Source organism: Empidonax traillii, unplaced genomic scaffold (assembly GCF_003031625.1).
Source record: "Empidonax traillii isolate 1590-97213 ecotype Southwest subspecies unplaced genomic scaffold, ASM303162v1 scaffold56:size2478089, whole genome shotgun sequence".
NCBI lineage: Eukaryota > Metazoa > Chordata > Aves > Passeriformes > Tyrannidae > Empidonax > Empidonax traillii.
Window position 1 is genome coordinate 1,759,030 of NW_020955249.1, and position 15,132 is coordinate 1,774,161.

Here is a 15,132-nt window from a genome sequence, read left to right on the forward strand (position 1 = left end):
TTGAAGGTTGTTATTTTTTCTGACAAGTATAAATGGTTACTCTGTATCATTGAGAAAACAAGTTTAAATTTCAAAATTGCAAAGCAGTAACAAATGTAAAACAAATATTAACAAAACCATTATTTCTCATGATCACGCCACTTTCCAAAACTTGCCTTTGTGGTTCTGCCTCCATTTGATTCTAGGCAAGGATTTTTCAAATTCTGTAAGTTCATTTGGTGATTTTTATTGCACACCTAAAATAAGTATATTGCATTATGTATGCAGTAAGGCACATTTTCAGATTTGCACTGTGTTTCAGCATTCTCCGTATTTAGAGCTGTATGTTCTGACTTCATATTTCTGTTCCATCCCCCCCCCCCCCCCCATCCTGTAGTAACTACTTTTACAAGTACTTTGCTTCTCCTTCTGGATCTTGTCTTTGGTGTTTTACGTGGTGTGCCTGGTGTTGCCAAAGGAAAGATGGGGGGGCTTGGAACACTGAAAGATTTTTTGTATGAATAAATATGTTTCTAAAATCTACTTCCATCAGTGTTGATGAACACAGACTACAATGCTATCGACATTGCTGCCCTGAATAGTGCAAGTTTACTTTGATAAACATTTTGTCAAGAGACACCAAGAATGCGTGTCACACAGGACAAGAATAAAGGTCAGACTTGAGCGAGTCCCTAACAATTCTGCAGCAGTATGGTCAGTGCTTCCAAGCACCAGTAGAGAAGGTCAGTGGCATCTCATGCTCTTGTTAATGAGCCAGTTGTTTTAACAAAACAAAACACCTCTTGCAGATAGCAGAACATGAAATTACATGTCTATGGATTAGTTTTGTTCACTGGTGAAGTCAAGATCATCTGGGAGCAAGGACTGATGCCCAGAAATGTTTTGCAAATATTCTGAAATGATACTGTGCTGTGCTGTGAATCACTGAAAGTGAAAGTTTTACAGGGTTAATGGGCTGCTTTTATCATTCATTAAATAGCTAAGTTTTCAATAGTTTCTTTAAATGCACCATTCCTAGTTCATTTCATAAAAAAACTGCTGAATTCTGAGTCCTGGGGTATGCTGAATACAAGGCACATTTTCCCCCACAGATTCTGGAGGATGTCCCCATAGAATGATATGAACACTGAGAATATGGAAGTAATCATATTTGAGATCTATTGCTGCTATTGGTGTCTATGAGTAGCAACTATTATTACATTATCTTCTGATATTGTTTGAAGAAGGATTACTGCAATGAGCATTTTTCACTTTTAGATATGTCAGTGTTATTGTTAACATCTTTCACAATATTATTGCCTTGAACAATTCATAATACTGAATTGCAGGACTTTTATTAATATCTATTACTTCATGTAACTTTACAATAAAATTTAACATACACAGAACAGTTGATTTAAATGTTAATGTGCTTCTGAGGGATGAATAGAAGTTAACATTTACCCATGAGGAGATAATTCTGATTTCTAATATTTGTAGATAAATTGTGATTGCCTGTAAAAGTCTCAAGTATTACATTTGCAGCCTAGAAAAGCAATAAATACAAAACTGGTTTTAGAATTTTAAAGCGGTTGCCCCCAATCAGTGAATAACAAAGTGTTGCCTTTATGCTTCAGTGACTCATATTGTAAATATTGGGTCTCTAAGCCTTATGATGAGGTGTGCCTTCAACTTCTACTGTGCTTCTGCTTTGCGTCTCCTGTTCATCTATGTGTGTTTGAATCCACAGTGTGGAGCTGTTTGAGACGAAACCACCCCCTGGAACTGTTTGTGCTGGTGTGGAAGCCAGTGTTCAAGCTGAATGGGCTTCTGTGGACTGCAGTTTGTGCAGTCTTGAATGAGTTGACTTCCGTCTTTCAGTTGACTGCCAGCTCTTAAAACTTCTGGCTTCACCTTTTGAATCAACAGCTTAAACTTTTTCACTTTTAATCTTTGAGAACTGTTTTCTAGATATACGTGACAAACAAATAGGCACTCCTTAGTACTTGAGATTTCCCCTCTGTTTCATTTTAAAAAGAGAGTGTATTTGCGTTGTTTAATGCTGTTAGAATGGACCAATCTGGCACTTGAGGGAACTGAGGTTCTCCTTTGAGCCCCAGAACAGAAACAGAAGTACAGACTTGCCTGTTTTAACTGTGTGTATTTAGTCCTGCTCGAAGTCTCCAACATTTTCAAGGGTGTTGATGGTAAAAATGTAAGATTAAATGTTATATAGACTAAAAATTAATCTTCATTCCCTGTCCAGGATTGTCAACAGGGAAATATTACTAGATGTGGTTTTTTATGTTCTTTAATGCAGGTTTCAGTTTATTGCTGTTTTGAGCTGGGCCTAATACATCACAGGAGCACCAGCTTGCCACTAGATGTAAACAGTTTCTCACTGTACTTCATTATTTTGGCTAGATTTGAACCTGTGAGTAGTGGGAATGATAATTTTAATAGGGAATTGAAATTTTGGCCTTTAGAAGCTTATGGAGAAAATGAAGGTGGTGTTTAGAAACTGCAGCTTGACCACCAGGGCAGACTTGGTTTCAGACAGCTGCGGAGTGAAATTCCCTTGTCTGACCAACCCAAGAAATGTGTGTAACTCAAAACAGTAATGCTGGGGCTGAAAAAAAAAAGGCCTTTTTCATTCATGCTCATGTTGAGGAACATTCAGGTTTCTGTCTCTTTTGCATTGTTCTTAGATTGGTTTCTATTACATGCATTTTCTGTGTTTTAAAACCTTTTATGAGTCAGACATTCTAAAAAACAAAGGTTTTGTTTTCTCCTAAGACATTGAATAGTAACACCGAAAGGTTATGGACAGTTTTTTTGCTTTTGTCCTCTGGCCTGTAGCCACTCATATTTGCAATCTTTAAAATCATTGCTTTGAACATGGTCTTACATGGAGCCAATTAACCTGATACCTTGGGCCAAGTTTAATATTCTGCACATGTTCTGCATGCTGTGAAAACTGCACTTTTCTGCTTTATCAGTCAGTTACAATTGGCTTCAGTTTATACCAGCTGCTGTCCCGGGTTGCCAGCATGGGTATCCATCTACTGGCAGATTTCATTATTTTTTGAATGTAATGCAGTTCTGCCTTTCTACAGTTTGTGAATCCCAGTACATGCATTAAGTCAGAGCATTTCCTTACTTGATGTGCTTTTAAATGGAATAACTACTAATGGATTTGTAGTTTTGGTTTCTGTTTTCCCCCAAAGGAGGCCTCCGATGTGAACTAGAAATTAGTTCAGTTTTTTTGCAGACAAGAAGTAAAGATAGACCCACTTCTGCTTCTGTCGGGGCTGGGGAGAGGATTTAGTAAGTTTCTGAGAATTTACACTGTTTTTCTCTCTTTGCAGTTTCAGCGTCAGAGCCAAGTGTAGGAATGGCTGTGGGAAATAAACTCTAGAGAGTTAGAGCTGGCAGAGGGGGGCGCTTTAGGTTAAGATGACTTGCCTGGGTCTTTTCTGGAACTGGCAATTTGCCCTTTTACTTTATTTAGGGAACAGAAAAGAGACTTCAGTCTTCTGGACTGCCACGTTGCCATCTTTCACCAGTCTTGCACTGCACATATGACAGTTCTTTAGAAAGGAAACCCCAAAACTCTTTGCTGTGATCACTGCAAAGAAAATTAAAATAATTTATGGCTGCTCTAGTTTTGAAGCTCCTGATGAATAGCTGGAGAGTTTTGCAGCAGCAGTCTTGAAGAAGAGGGTAGAAAATTACTGTGTTCCTTCTCCAGTGATGTGTATCATAACATTTTCTACTACTTCGTGATCTGTGTTGCCAGCACTAAACATTGTGATTTGGTTAATTTAGGGATTTATGACTTTGTAATAATCTGGCTTTCAAAATTGGTATTGTAGTAGGAATGGTTTTCTCTAACAACAGGGATGCCTGTAACGTGGCAAATTGCTGGTGCTGCCAAAGAAAGTTTCTTGTTATTTTGTTAGCCCAGTGAAGTGAAGTTGGCCGCTTTAGATTATGCAGGAAACTAAAAAAGTAGGGATCTGTTGTAAGTCCTAAGTTCTGCTGTTATGAGCCCTCCCTGACCATCCACTGTAGTTGGTGACAAATACAAGTATTTCCCCTTCTAAGATGTGGTTCAAGGGATCAGTCTGATCCCATCCATAAATGATTGCATAACATACTTCCCAATGGAGAAGTGAACAAATAGAATTTTTAAAAGAATGTTATTAAAGATAATTTTATGTCATTTTTTTACATAAAATGTTTATTGAGGTTGCTGAGTGTATGTGACAGATGGTGCTCTTATGTCACATCTTATCTTTCATTTTGTTTTGGAACATACAGGTCTTCCATGCATGCATAATTGCATTACAACATTGTGGGATTTTTTTTGGTGTACTCACTGAAACATAAAGGATTAATCCAATGTGGGATCTTTACTGGGGGGTAGTGCTAGCAGTACTGTTAAGCTGTTTACTTTGGTGTTAAGTGCTGGCTAACTAGTATGGTTTATGATTTTTGCCTTCCTAAATTCAACTTCAGGTGTAAAGGAAAAAGTGAGAAGTTATCATTTCATCAATCTGCTAAAAGCATTCAAGTAACCAGACAGATGATGCTCAATATAAAATTATGTTTTTTTCTCTGCATTGTGAAGCAAATAAAATGAATAGTTCCTTCACAATAAAGGAATGCAGGTATATATGAACTTTCCAGCTTTAATATCCATCAGCTGCCAGTACCTTAATATTTTATGATGTACATTAAGTATCTGTATGATTCTAAAATTGTGATGAAGAAAAATATATATTAATTTTCATTATATGTGGCATTTTTCCGTTTCAGTTAACTGGAGAGTGAACTTGAGCCTGACTTAATTAGAATGTTGCCAACCTAACTGTTTTATTTATATGGTGCCCTGAATAGCTTCTCCTGTCTCTTTATGCCTGGACTAGTGGATGGAACATGCTGGACTTTGCCCTTGGCTTACATTGAACAAATTTGTCCATTGTAGTGCTTTTTACCTGAAGAGTGTTTTGCAAGGAATGTAGAGATTGTATCTGTTTTACGGATTGGAAAACTTGAAACATATGTAAGACACACAGAACATTCAAAGCAAACAAGCTGATAATGTTGTTGGAAATTTTAACTTGAATCTTACCCCAGTTCTGATTATTTTGACTGGATACTCTTGCAGCATTATTGTTATTTGTCTGTAAATACAGTTAACTGAAATAAAAGTAGTGAGGACATCTTCCCTCGTAATACAACAAAAGAGAAAGGAAACAGTTAAACCCAAGACTAGTATTTCTACTCAATGCATTGTCAATCACTGAGTCCTTTGCTACCTTTAATGGCATTACAATTGCATAAATTAATTTATACCTTCTTTTCTTGGCTTTTGAACACAGTTTTCACAAATGTAATTGAATAGCTGTCCACTGCTGCTCTGGCTTGTGTAGATGAATGTGATTCATGCTGTGATTCAGGGCTGTCAGCTGACTATATTGACATGCTGTTGGTTGATTAAGTGCTGAATATGACTGATTCTGGTCTGGTTTTGCAGTGAAGTCAGACATCATGTTTGGTTCTTTAGAGCATTGGTCAAGTAAACTTGCAAACATTTATATTTTTTGTATGAATTCTGTGCTTTGGAAAATTATTTAATCTTAAGAACCTTCCAGCATTACAGTGTGTAATATTTCAGCATCATTTGTACTTTCTAACAGCATCAGTGTGCTTTGTAAGATTCATCAGCCATTGCAGTATTGGAAATGTAAGAGCGACTATACTGGTACTGCCTGACACGTGACATGTGCCAGCTTGCCAGGCTAGTTACACTGCTTGTGTTGTACGAAGAGCAAAGTATATCAGAAACCAAATGGGTTTTTTCCCCTTAGTAGTATAAAGGTGGTATGAGTAAAACTGTAGTGTGAGGTCAGAACCTGTCTACAGGAATTGAGAGGTGCGTGTATATCAACTTCTTTATCGTGTATAGCTGCAAATGTAAAATGCACTGTGTAATGGATGTTTGCTGTCAAACAAGTGATGGGATGTGATGAGGCAAAAGGAGCAGTACGTGACTTACTTCATGCAAAAACCTTTTACTTGATTTCCCTTAGTTGCAGTGTCCGTTACATGGCTTTAAATGATCAAAGCTGAAGAATATAATATTTCTTTTTTTAGCTTGCAGCATGTCTTTGTAAGCCGTAGGGCACCTTTTCCTTATGTTAAATAATAGTTGGGTTATGAGGAACAGGCCACTTTTTCATATTGCATCTCATAATGGTATATACTCCATGCAAGTTTATTGTTGAGGAAATTAATTTTTAATTGATGTCACAAGTAATTGCTACTTTCTGCATGGTTTAACGACTGAACCATTTCTAATGCAGTTGCTTTTGCCCTGCCACAGACTCTCTTTGATAACATGCTCATATACAAAAAGGCTATAAGTTGTGGTTTGTAGTAGCCATAAACTTGTCTATAGCATTTCTGATTTCTGTTTATTAGGACTGAAAGTCTGTTAACTCACTGGTTGTTAATTAACGTAATACTTGTTAGGAATTAAAGAAGATGAGCTACTGAAAATTTATGCTGAGGCGTCAGCCATGTTAAAATTCTATTATAGTCTGATCCTTAAGACTTTGAGCATCATGTGTTACCATATCTTCAGCTGACAAATCTTCTGATTTGATTCAGTAAATATTGAATAATGTTCAGATTCTTTTTAACCATTTTGAACAATTTATTTTCTGCTTCCTCACTTATTCTTTCTTACCATGTACTGACACATGAGGAAGACAGTTTTTCTCCCTTGTTTTCTATTGATTATTTTGATGATCCAGTATTTGTAAGATCATCATTAATTCTTTGAAACAGTTATGACACAAGTATACTGCCATGCGGTTTTTGGTCATTTATATTTCTAATTGCTGGAAGCTAACTTGCTGCTATATGATGATTTTCTGACTGGCTTTCTGAAATCAGAGTTCTGTGACCTTGTAGCTAAGTCGTCCTGTCACAAAATTTTTGTCTCTTTGTTGTTGTTTAGACTTATCGAAAGGGCCAGAAAGAGGCTCTGGAGCCTTTAACTTCTGGCTGTTGGGGAAAGGTACCTTCTTCTGTGAACAGAGTACATTAGTTCCTGGATACCACTGTAACTTACTGGCATCTGAATGTGTGTGGAGAATGTTCACATGGTTGTGAGTAGTTCTGCCTGCTTGATGGGAAATCATGCAGTGTGTGACTTCGAGAATGAATAAATGTAGGTGGCTTTTTGTTTGTTTATTTCTATTTTAAATTGAATGAGTATGACTTTGTGGCCACAGTTAGAAAACATGCATGTTGACTACCTGTGCAGCATAATTTTAATAATTCTTGGACACAGGCCATTGCTGAAAACGTAGGACGTAGCAAGAAATCAGTCAGCAATGTGTAAGTTACCAGTGCAGCAACAGCCTGTAATGAAGGACTTTAAAAGCAATGTGGCGTGATAAAAGAGGGTGGTGGTGGAAGGTTTTGGTTGGTTGTTTTTTTTTGTTTGTTTGTTTGTTTTAAATTTCGCTCAGGTCTGTAGAGCTTCCTCGTGCTTCTACCCTCCTTAGACGTGCATCAATGACTGTGTAGCATTTTGGCCTTCTGTGTGTCTGCCTTGAACAGAGAACAGCAGACAGTCCGTCAGGTTAGAGCAGTAGCAAGAGGCCCAATTCTTCTACAAAGTAGCTAGATTTCTTAGCTGACTTTCAAGTTTTTTTGTTTGTTTGTTTTGTTTTGGTTTTGTTTTTTTTGTTTGTTTGTTTGTTTGTTTTTTAATAATGCTTTATCTTTGGCTGGTCTATCCATTTCTAATGGTAAAAATACATAGTTTTATGATATCGCTCTGTCATAAGAAAGAATAATTTAGTGATTTCATATGTGGATATGAAGCTCCTCCCGTTTCTCCCTTTATTATTTTTATTCATAAGCTTCACAGGTGTGGAGGGAATTGCAGGACAACTAAGAAAGCAAAAATAAAAGGGCAGGTGTGCTGGATGTGATTTTTTAGCCTGTGTGATAATATATTATTGAACTTCAACTACAGTCATGCTCTGTTCAGAAGCTTAATTAGATCTCAGCCTCAGACATCAGAGTAAGTCAATGTGACATTGTTACTTCTCTTTAGAGTTTGAAGATTTACGAGAATAAATCCTTTGGCAGTGAGGTAGAGGTTCCTTTGCTGCAGTTATGTCAGGAAACCACATGGAGAGGGGAAGGAAGGAGTAGAAGGAAAGTAAGTGCCTAGAAAGTGAGTCATGTAGTAGCTATCTTTGTATGAAGAAGGAAATCTGTGACATCCAGGCCCAGAGAATGGAAGAAGGCTCCTATACTTGTCTTCCAATATATTATTTTCTTCAGCTCCTGTTGTTTCTGTTGGAAGTAGAGTTCCTTGGTAAATCAGTTGGGTCAGTATGCAAAGTATTCTTTTTCATGGTAGTCCTAACACACCTGTTTTCATTTTTTTTTCAGCTGTATCTCATTGGAGGATCTTTTGGACTCCGTGAATTTGCTCAAATAAGATATGATGTCCACAAACTACATGGCAAGGTAGTTGAAATGGTTTTATTTACTTTACATTTCATTTTGCCCACGTACTGTTTTCTTAGGAATTGCTAGGACAAGCAAACTTGGTATAGGGGATTTGCCTTTGAGTGCTGGGCCCTGGGGTACAGCTGAGGCTCTTAAGCAGTGGGCAGAGTAAGTAGAATAAAGGGGCTGACATGATGATGAAAATCCTTTTACTGCCTGTGATAAGGATCAACAACAACAAAAAAAGAAACATTTTGTTCCTTTGGTTGATTATAAGTAGCAATTCTGAATCCTGAGAAGGAAGTGTAGTATATCTAGAAGGAGGTTATTGCAAAGATACTGTATGCAATTTAGACTAAGAAAACTGATACTTTAAAAGGTTCGGTTTTCAAACAGTACTTGGCAGTCACTATATAATGTTAGATGATTTCTGGGGCTTGGCTTTGTGCCCACTGAGACAAGCAGATACCTTTGACATTGGGCTACATCCTGCTCTTTAAGCTCTGAGAGAGAAATAGGAGCTAGCATTTACCCAGTATGTCAGAATATACTAGATAGAAGAACCCTTTCTTTAAACAAACCTGAAACCTTCTGTCTGAGGGAAATAGTGTGTTTATTGGTGCTACTTACACCTCCAAGTGTAACACTAGTTCCAAATTGCATATGAAATGATCTGAAAGGAGCACGTCAGTTCAGCAGAAAGGAATATTGGCTTGCTTTCCATAGCTTGATAGCATGCAGTTCTACCTTTGCAATGCAGAGAGACTTTTTGGTATCAGTGCTGCTGACTTTCAGGTTGCATTAAGCTTTTTTAAAGATCGTATGGCACTTTATATAAAAAAAAATTGCAGGACTCTGGTTGCTGTGGCTTTCTACTGTAGCCAAATCTTTGAGATCCTGAGATGTTGAGAGTTTGGAGAGTGCCTTGTTTTGTCTTAGACTCTTGTTGTGGGCTGTCTAAATCACTTTAATAATTCCTTATTGATCCTTGTGTTGCATACTTTACAACCTGTGGTCTTTCATGCACCATGTGGCCCACTCCTGTTAAGTTTTGTATATGACATAGGCTGTAGACAGGGGAGAGTAATCTTACAAGTCTTTTCTCCAATGCTGTCTACTGGGTAGCTATTTTCTAACAGTCCTAGTCTTATAGGACTAGTTGGAGCCTTTAAGTTTTTCTCCAGCCAGGTGAGGATCACAACAGAGGCAAGAATTTGCCCATTCTGTTTCTGTCAGTTTTTTGGTCAGATTCATACTTAGTGAATTGCATTTGACTCCATGATTTGCACTGCAACTGCAAGCTGGGGAAAAACACTGTTAATAGTTGGGATCGTTCAAATCTATGAGGCTTTTTGTCCCAGCATTTATACTCAAGGGAAACATCACTGAATTAGTCAGTAGTACATGGAAACTCTCAGTGGAATCTACTTCACCCTGGAAGCTAAAAGAGGACATCTGAGTTCTGCTCTAACCAGTATTACTTAAGGCTGCAGCATCACTCCTTTGTTTTCTTTTTCTTTTCATTGTGATTTTATTTAGGAGTAGATGAAATATAAATAAAGAACAGTACAGTATTGACTGAGAACTAGCAACAACTCTGGGCTTGTTTGTAGATGGATAAATCAAAGCAATGTGTTCCATTAATTTCTATGTCCAAAAAAAGAGTTGAAAGCCATTCTAATTCATTAGATAAGACAGCAAAAGAGATTAGAATGTATTTTAACAGAGAAACAAATCTAGTTTAAAATCCACATGAAACTCAGGAAAAGAATGTTAAGTAATTTGAAAATGCTGTTAAAATCCTGATAGTCGTAACATCGGAGTTTTTCTGTCGCTGGTGAAAATGCTTTTGTGTTGAACTAGAATATGCTTTTCTAATATAACACACTGACTACTCTAAGTGCTTATCAGAACAGGGACAAATGGTGAAGTACTCCTTTTAGGGAATTGGACAGTTATGTGCAAATAGAAAGAAGTAATAAAATAAATTAGAATTTTTTTGTTACATCTGCTCCTTTAGAATAATAAGAATATTTAATTAAATAAAACTTTCCATACAAGGAGCTCAAAAGACTTTCACGGAATTTAAATGAATTAAGCTTCATAGTCCTACTGTCTGAAAACGTAGGATTATTATTTACATTTTGCTGCTGAAAAAGTTGAGGTTGCAGAAATTTAAGCAACCTGTCCAGAAGTAGGCTAGGATTCTTAAAACCCAAGTGCCTATCTCTTTTGATTATGTTTTAAGGCTGTGCAAACTCCAGCACATCCCCTATTGTAAGCATGAATTCTAAACTTGTTTTCTTGCTAATTCAACTGCTAAAAAGACAGAACTTAGACAAGCCTTTTGTGGTAAATCTCTAATACGTTTCTGATGCTAAACTATGATCCTTTCCCTTCAAAAGTATTTGTCCTTTTTCTTTTTCACTCTATCTTCTCATTGTGCTGAGAGGGAAAACACATTAGTAAGCCAGTTCTCTATCAACAGTGATATTTCAAAGGCAGCATTATAGTAGAACTGCTGCTGTGTAGTCATGTTTCAGTGACTAAGGGGTTAACTGCCACTTTGTATTCTTGTGGCTTAATCAGCAAAAGCTGCATTAGTAATAATGACTACGATATTAACGTCAAACTGGCTTTTGAAGAACATTCCCTGATAAAGGAATTAAAATTCATGAGAAAATGGTGGTTTGGACTTTTGAGGGAGTATGGTTTGGTGGTGATGCATTGAGCTGGGGATGGCATTACAGTAGGGAGAGAGACAGAGCATAGAACTGCAGCTGGAGTGGGGCTGGGAAGAGGCTGCGAAAGGAATTACATCCTCCTGATTGTTTGGGCTTTATCTTGGACTGTGTCACAGCCCATGTATAGGATAGAGAGACAGAGCCTAGAGCTGCAGTCGAAGAGGGGCCATTAGCATCTAAAGACCAGGTATTTCATTCCTTTAGTATAATTTCTTTGGATATCAAGCCTTGGATATGCCCGTCCCTTGCAAAAGCAAAAAAAAACACCACTTTGCCTACACTTCTGTCTTCTCAGAATACCCAGATCAGTCCTAGTCCCTCAGCGCGCTGCATGTCCTACATTGAAAGGAAACTTGCACTAAGGCTTTTCCTGATGCAATGCCTGTTTATGCTGGTCAGAATTCTCCTGAAACTAATCAAGGATTTCTCCATTATTTGTTGTTGCCAGTATGTCCATTAATGGAGAAATCATTAGATAGGTTAGATAATTGTTCCTTTTCTGGGAAGACTTTACGCAAATCAAAATGGGTTACAGAAAACCAGGTATGCTTACGGGAAAATCATGTGGAATTAGCAGAGAAGAAATTAGGAGGTTTGTATAGGCATTGTTCCAAATGCCTTTATTCTCAAATGGAAAACTGGGCCCTTTCTTTGTCTGACTTCCTGTTGTGTATGTTATTGAAGATGCTTATTTAAGTTCTTTTTACAGAAAATGTGACTTCTATTAAATATACAGAAAATGTGACTTTTATTAAATATACAGAAAATGTTTTTTTCAACTGAAGAATAATAGATTATTTTTATTTACTGTATGCCTATTGCCATTCAAGGTGTAGTAGAGACTTGCTGATTCAGATTTAGTTGTGGATATAAGAATCTTGGAATGTGTGGTATGGTTTGTACTGTTGGCTATTAGCCACTGTAGAGAGTTGAAGGGAAGCAACATATGAACTACCTGGAAAAATCTAGGGTTTCCCCCATCAGCAAACCTTTTAGAGCAAGAGAGTTTTTAAGCTCCAGAATGAATCTTTTGAAGAAGAGCTATTGAGAGGTAGGTACTCAGACTGTTGGGGTGGGATAAGACTGAGTTCCTCCTCAGAACGGCAGAAGCACTTCTAGGAAAGCTGGAATCCCTATGCCATTTTGTTAGAAACAAACTGTCAATTAGCCTTTGAAGTCTGCAAATATTTCCTGCTGTATATTGCATATGACAGTGTTATTTATACTGACCTCTTTAGTGTTTACAAACTATGTAGATCCTGTTCACTTTTCCTTTGTCCTATATGAAGTGAGTGTACCCCAAAAGTAGTATGCTAAGAAAATAATAATACTGTTTTCTGTCTTACTGAGGCAGAAAGTAGAGGTAGTAAAGAGTCAAAATGACAGAATTTCAGTCTTTTCTATTCCATGAGTTTCACTGTTGATTCAGTTGTTGTGCCTTAAAATATGTATGGCTGTTGAGTGGCATTCCAAGAGTTAAAATGCAGATGAAAATGAAAATACCTGACCTGTTCTTTCACCATTCTCTCTGAGCAATAGAACTGTAAACCCAGAAAGAGTTAAAGGAGTGGTGGTGGTGGTTGGAAGCAGAATCATTAGTAAGCGTGCAAGGAGTGTAAAGCCTGCTTTATGCGGACCAAATAGATTGCCTTTAAAAATGCTTTAAAGGGAGTGGCAAGGTCTTGAGCTCCTTAGCTAATGTTTTTGACCAACTGACTGGCATGTAATTACCCATGAGACGGTGCTTATAGACACCTGCCGGGTGTTAGTGTTGCCATTGTCAATTCTGATTTATTGCATTTAATTAGTGTCTTGAGGTCCTAACTCATGAAATTATATAACCGTGGGGATCTCAGCTCTCATTTTATAATTCTAGACCTTGGAATTGGGGAGAAGAGCACATATGGTGTGTAGAGGATTATCCTGGAAACCTTGCTGTCCTTTGAAAGAATGAGGAGTGGAAGAGAAAAGAAAGCTAACAGGACCACTTACAACACTCTGACTTTTACTGGTTTACAGTGGTTCTCATAATTGGGTTTGATAGTGATTTAAGCACGTTGACTGTCTGCTTGGCTATACTCATTATTACAGTTTTAGGATATTGTTGGTTGGTCCCTACTGTTTTTTAACATCATGTCTTGAAGCCCATGAGTGGGTGTCAGGAGACCCACAGCAGTATGTGATTTGAATAACACCCACTGATCTCACTGGAAATCTTATTTCCATCTTGTTTAGATTCTTGCACCTGTTACCTCCTCTACCACAGAGCTCCTCTCTGCCTGTCTTTCTTAGTCTGTAAAAGGTAGGTAACTAATGCTGCTCTACTTTACATAGGAAATAGGGAACTTAATTAATTCAAATAAAAGGAATTATTTAAATTTATATGGGTATAAAAAAAAATGTCCCCAGGTGAGATGCATTAATTCAAGTATTCTGTGTCAGGATGAAATAGCTAGGAAGAAATAGGGGCAGAGAACTGACCTTTATATTAAGGAAGAATGTATCTGATATTTGTCTCAGAAAGGTCTAGGAAATCAGTCCAGCATTTTTGTGTTATTTTAAGTGGATTGTTGAGAAGTAAGTGGTATCTGCTTATTGGAATGCTTTTGTGTTGCTGTCAAAACATTTCTCTGGTTTGCACACGCACTGCAGCATGTTTCAAACAGTTGAGTTGAGATGGTTGCAACTGCAGCAGCAGAGTGTTTAAGTGAGGTTCAGCATCCACCCAAAAAGGGAATACATCTGTGAGTGACTGAAAAAGACTGTGCCTTGTTGCTGACTGGCACATTCATGTTGCTGTCCTCATGTAAGCTAGCTCAGGTATTTCTACAGGAGTTGCACACATGGGCACGTCCTGAAGTATTGCAGCAAAAATTGTCTGTTGGGTATTGCTTCTATTTTACCTGCCTATAAACTCCACATGGATGGGATTTCTGTGCCCTAGCAGAAGTTTGGTTTGTTTCTTTGGTTTGTTCTGTTGTTTGGGTTGTTTTTTCCAAAAAAGAAGCATTACAGAATCAAATGTAATTTAAAAGGTTAGTGTAGTGTTAATATGGTTTATGAAAAATCTGTCGTGTTTCTATATGTCCCATCATTTTTTCCCTTTAAACAATGTATTTCATATGAGGTTATTTTAAAACAGAATCACCTAAACCTCTGAATATATCTGTAGCATTTAAAATTACACAAATAATGTGATTTTTTATCTGGAGTTGTGGAATGTCAGCAGGTTTTCCCTATCACTAAACATACTGCAAGCTACTAGGTAGAGCTGGTTTACTGCAAGGTGACTTTTTTATCTTATTTGAGAACCTGCATCTGTGTTAGAAAGCAGTATTTTCTCTATTAGCAAAGCTATAAAAGATACCAAGAATTTAACTGAGATAGGTAGCAGGATGGAAAGATGTGTTTTTCATTTTCTTCCACAAACTGTTCAATTGACTGAAAACTGCTAGGTGTTTTTATTAGAGTTTTTAGGGGGTAAGCATCCATGCTTGAAATCATAGGACACCTTGGTGTTCCCAGAGATCTTAAGTCTGACCAAAACTTGACTGACTTCATCATTTCAAGGAGTAATGTGTCACTGTGATTGGCAAAGTCCACAGTGATGTAGTTTGTTCTAAATGGCCAGTCTCTTCGCGAACGAAGATCCAGGGAAGGTCTTTCCACCTTCCAGCCTGCGCATTGGATTTTTTAGGTGAGACACAGTGTGCGCGGAACTGAGCCCACCCTTTAATCCTGAGGTTCATCTGCCGGGGCCAAGCACGCTTGGACGGTGGCAGCGAGGTCCTCAGGACGTAGATGGATTGCCTTATGGGCTAACGAGCTCCATCTGCCCAGGGAGGGGCCCCGACCGGGAATCGAA

The 15,132-nt window shown here is 37.7% G+C and overlaps 1 protein-coding gene across 1 annotated transcript in view; it reads left to right on the forward strand.

Moving 5' to 3' along the window:
• The window catches only part of LOC114055491 (cytochrome c oxidase assembly protein COX16 homolog, mitochondrial), a 49,872-nt gene that overhangs the window by 3,258 nt on the left and 31,482 nt on the right, over positions 1 to 15,132 (forward strand). The window contains exon 2 of the mRNA XM_027879685.1: positions 8,464 to 8,541. Coding sequence (XP_027735486.1) covers positions 8,464 to 8,541 — 78 coding nt within the window. The remainder of the gene's footprint in view (positions 1 to 8,463; positions 8,542 to 15,132) is intronic.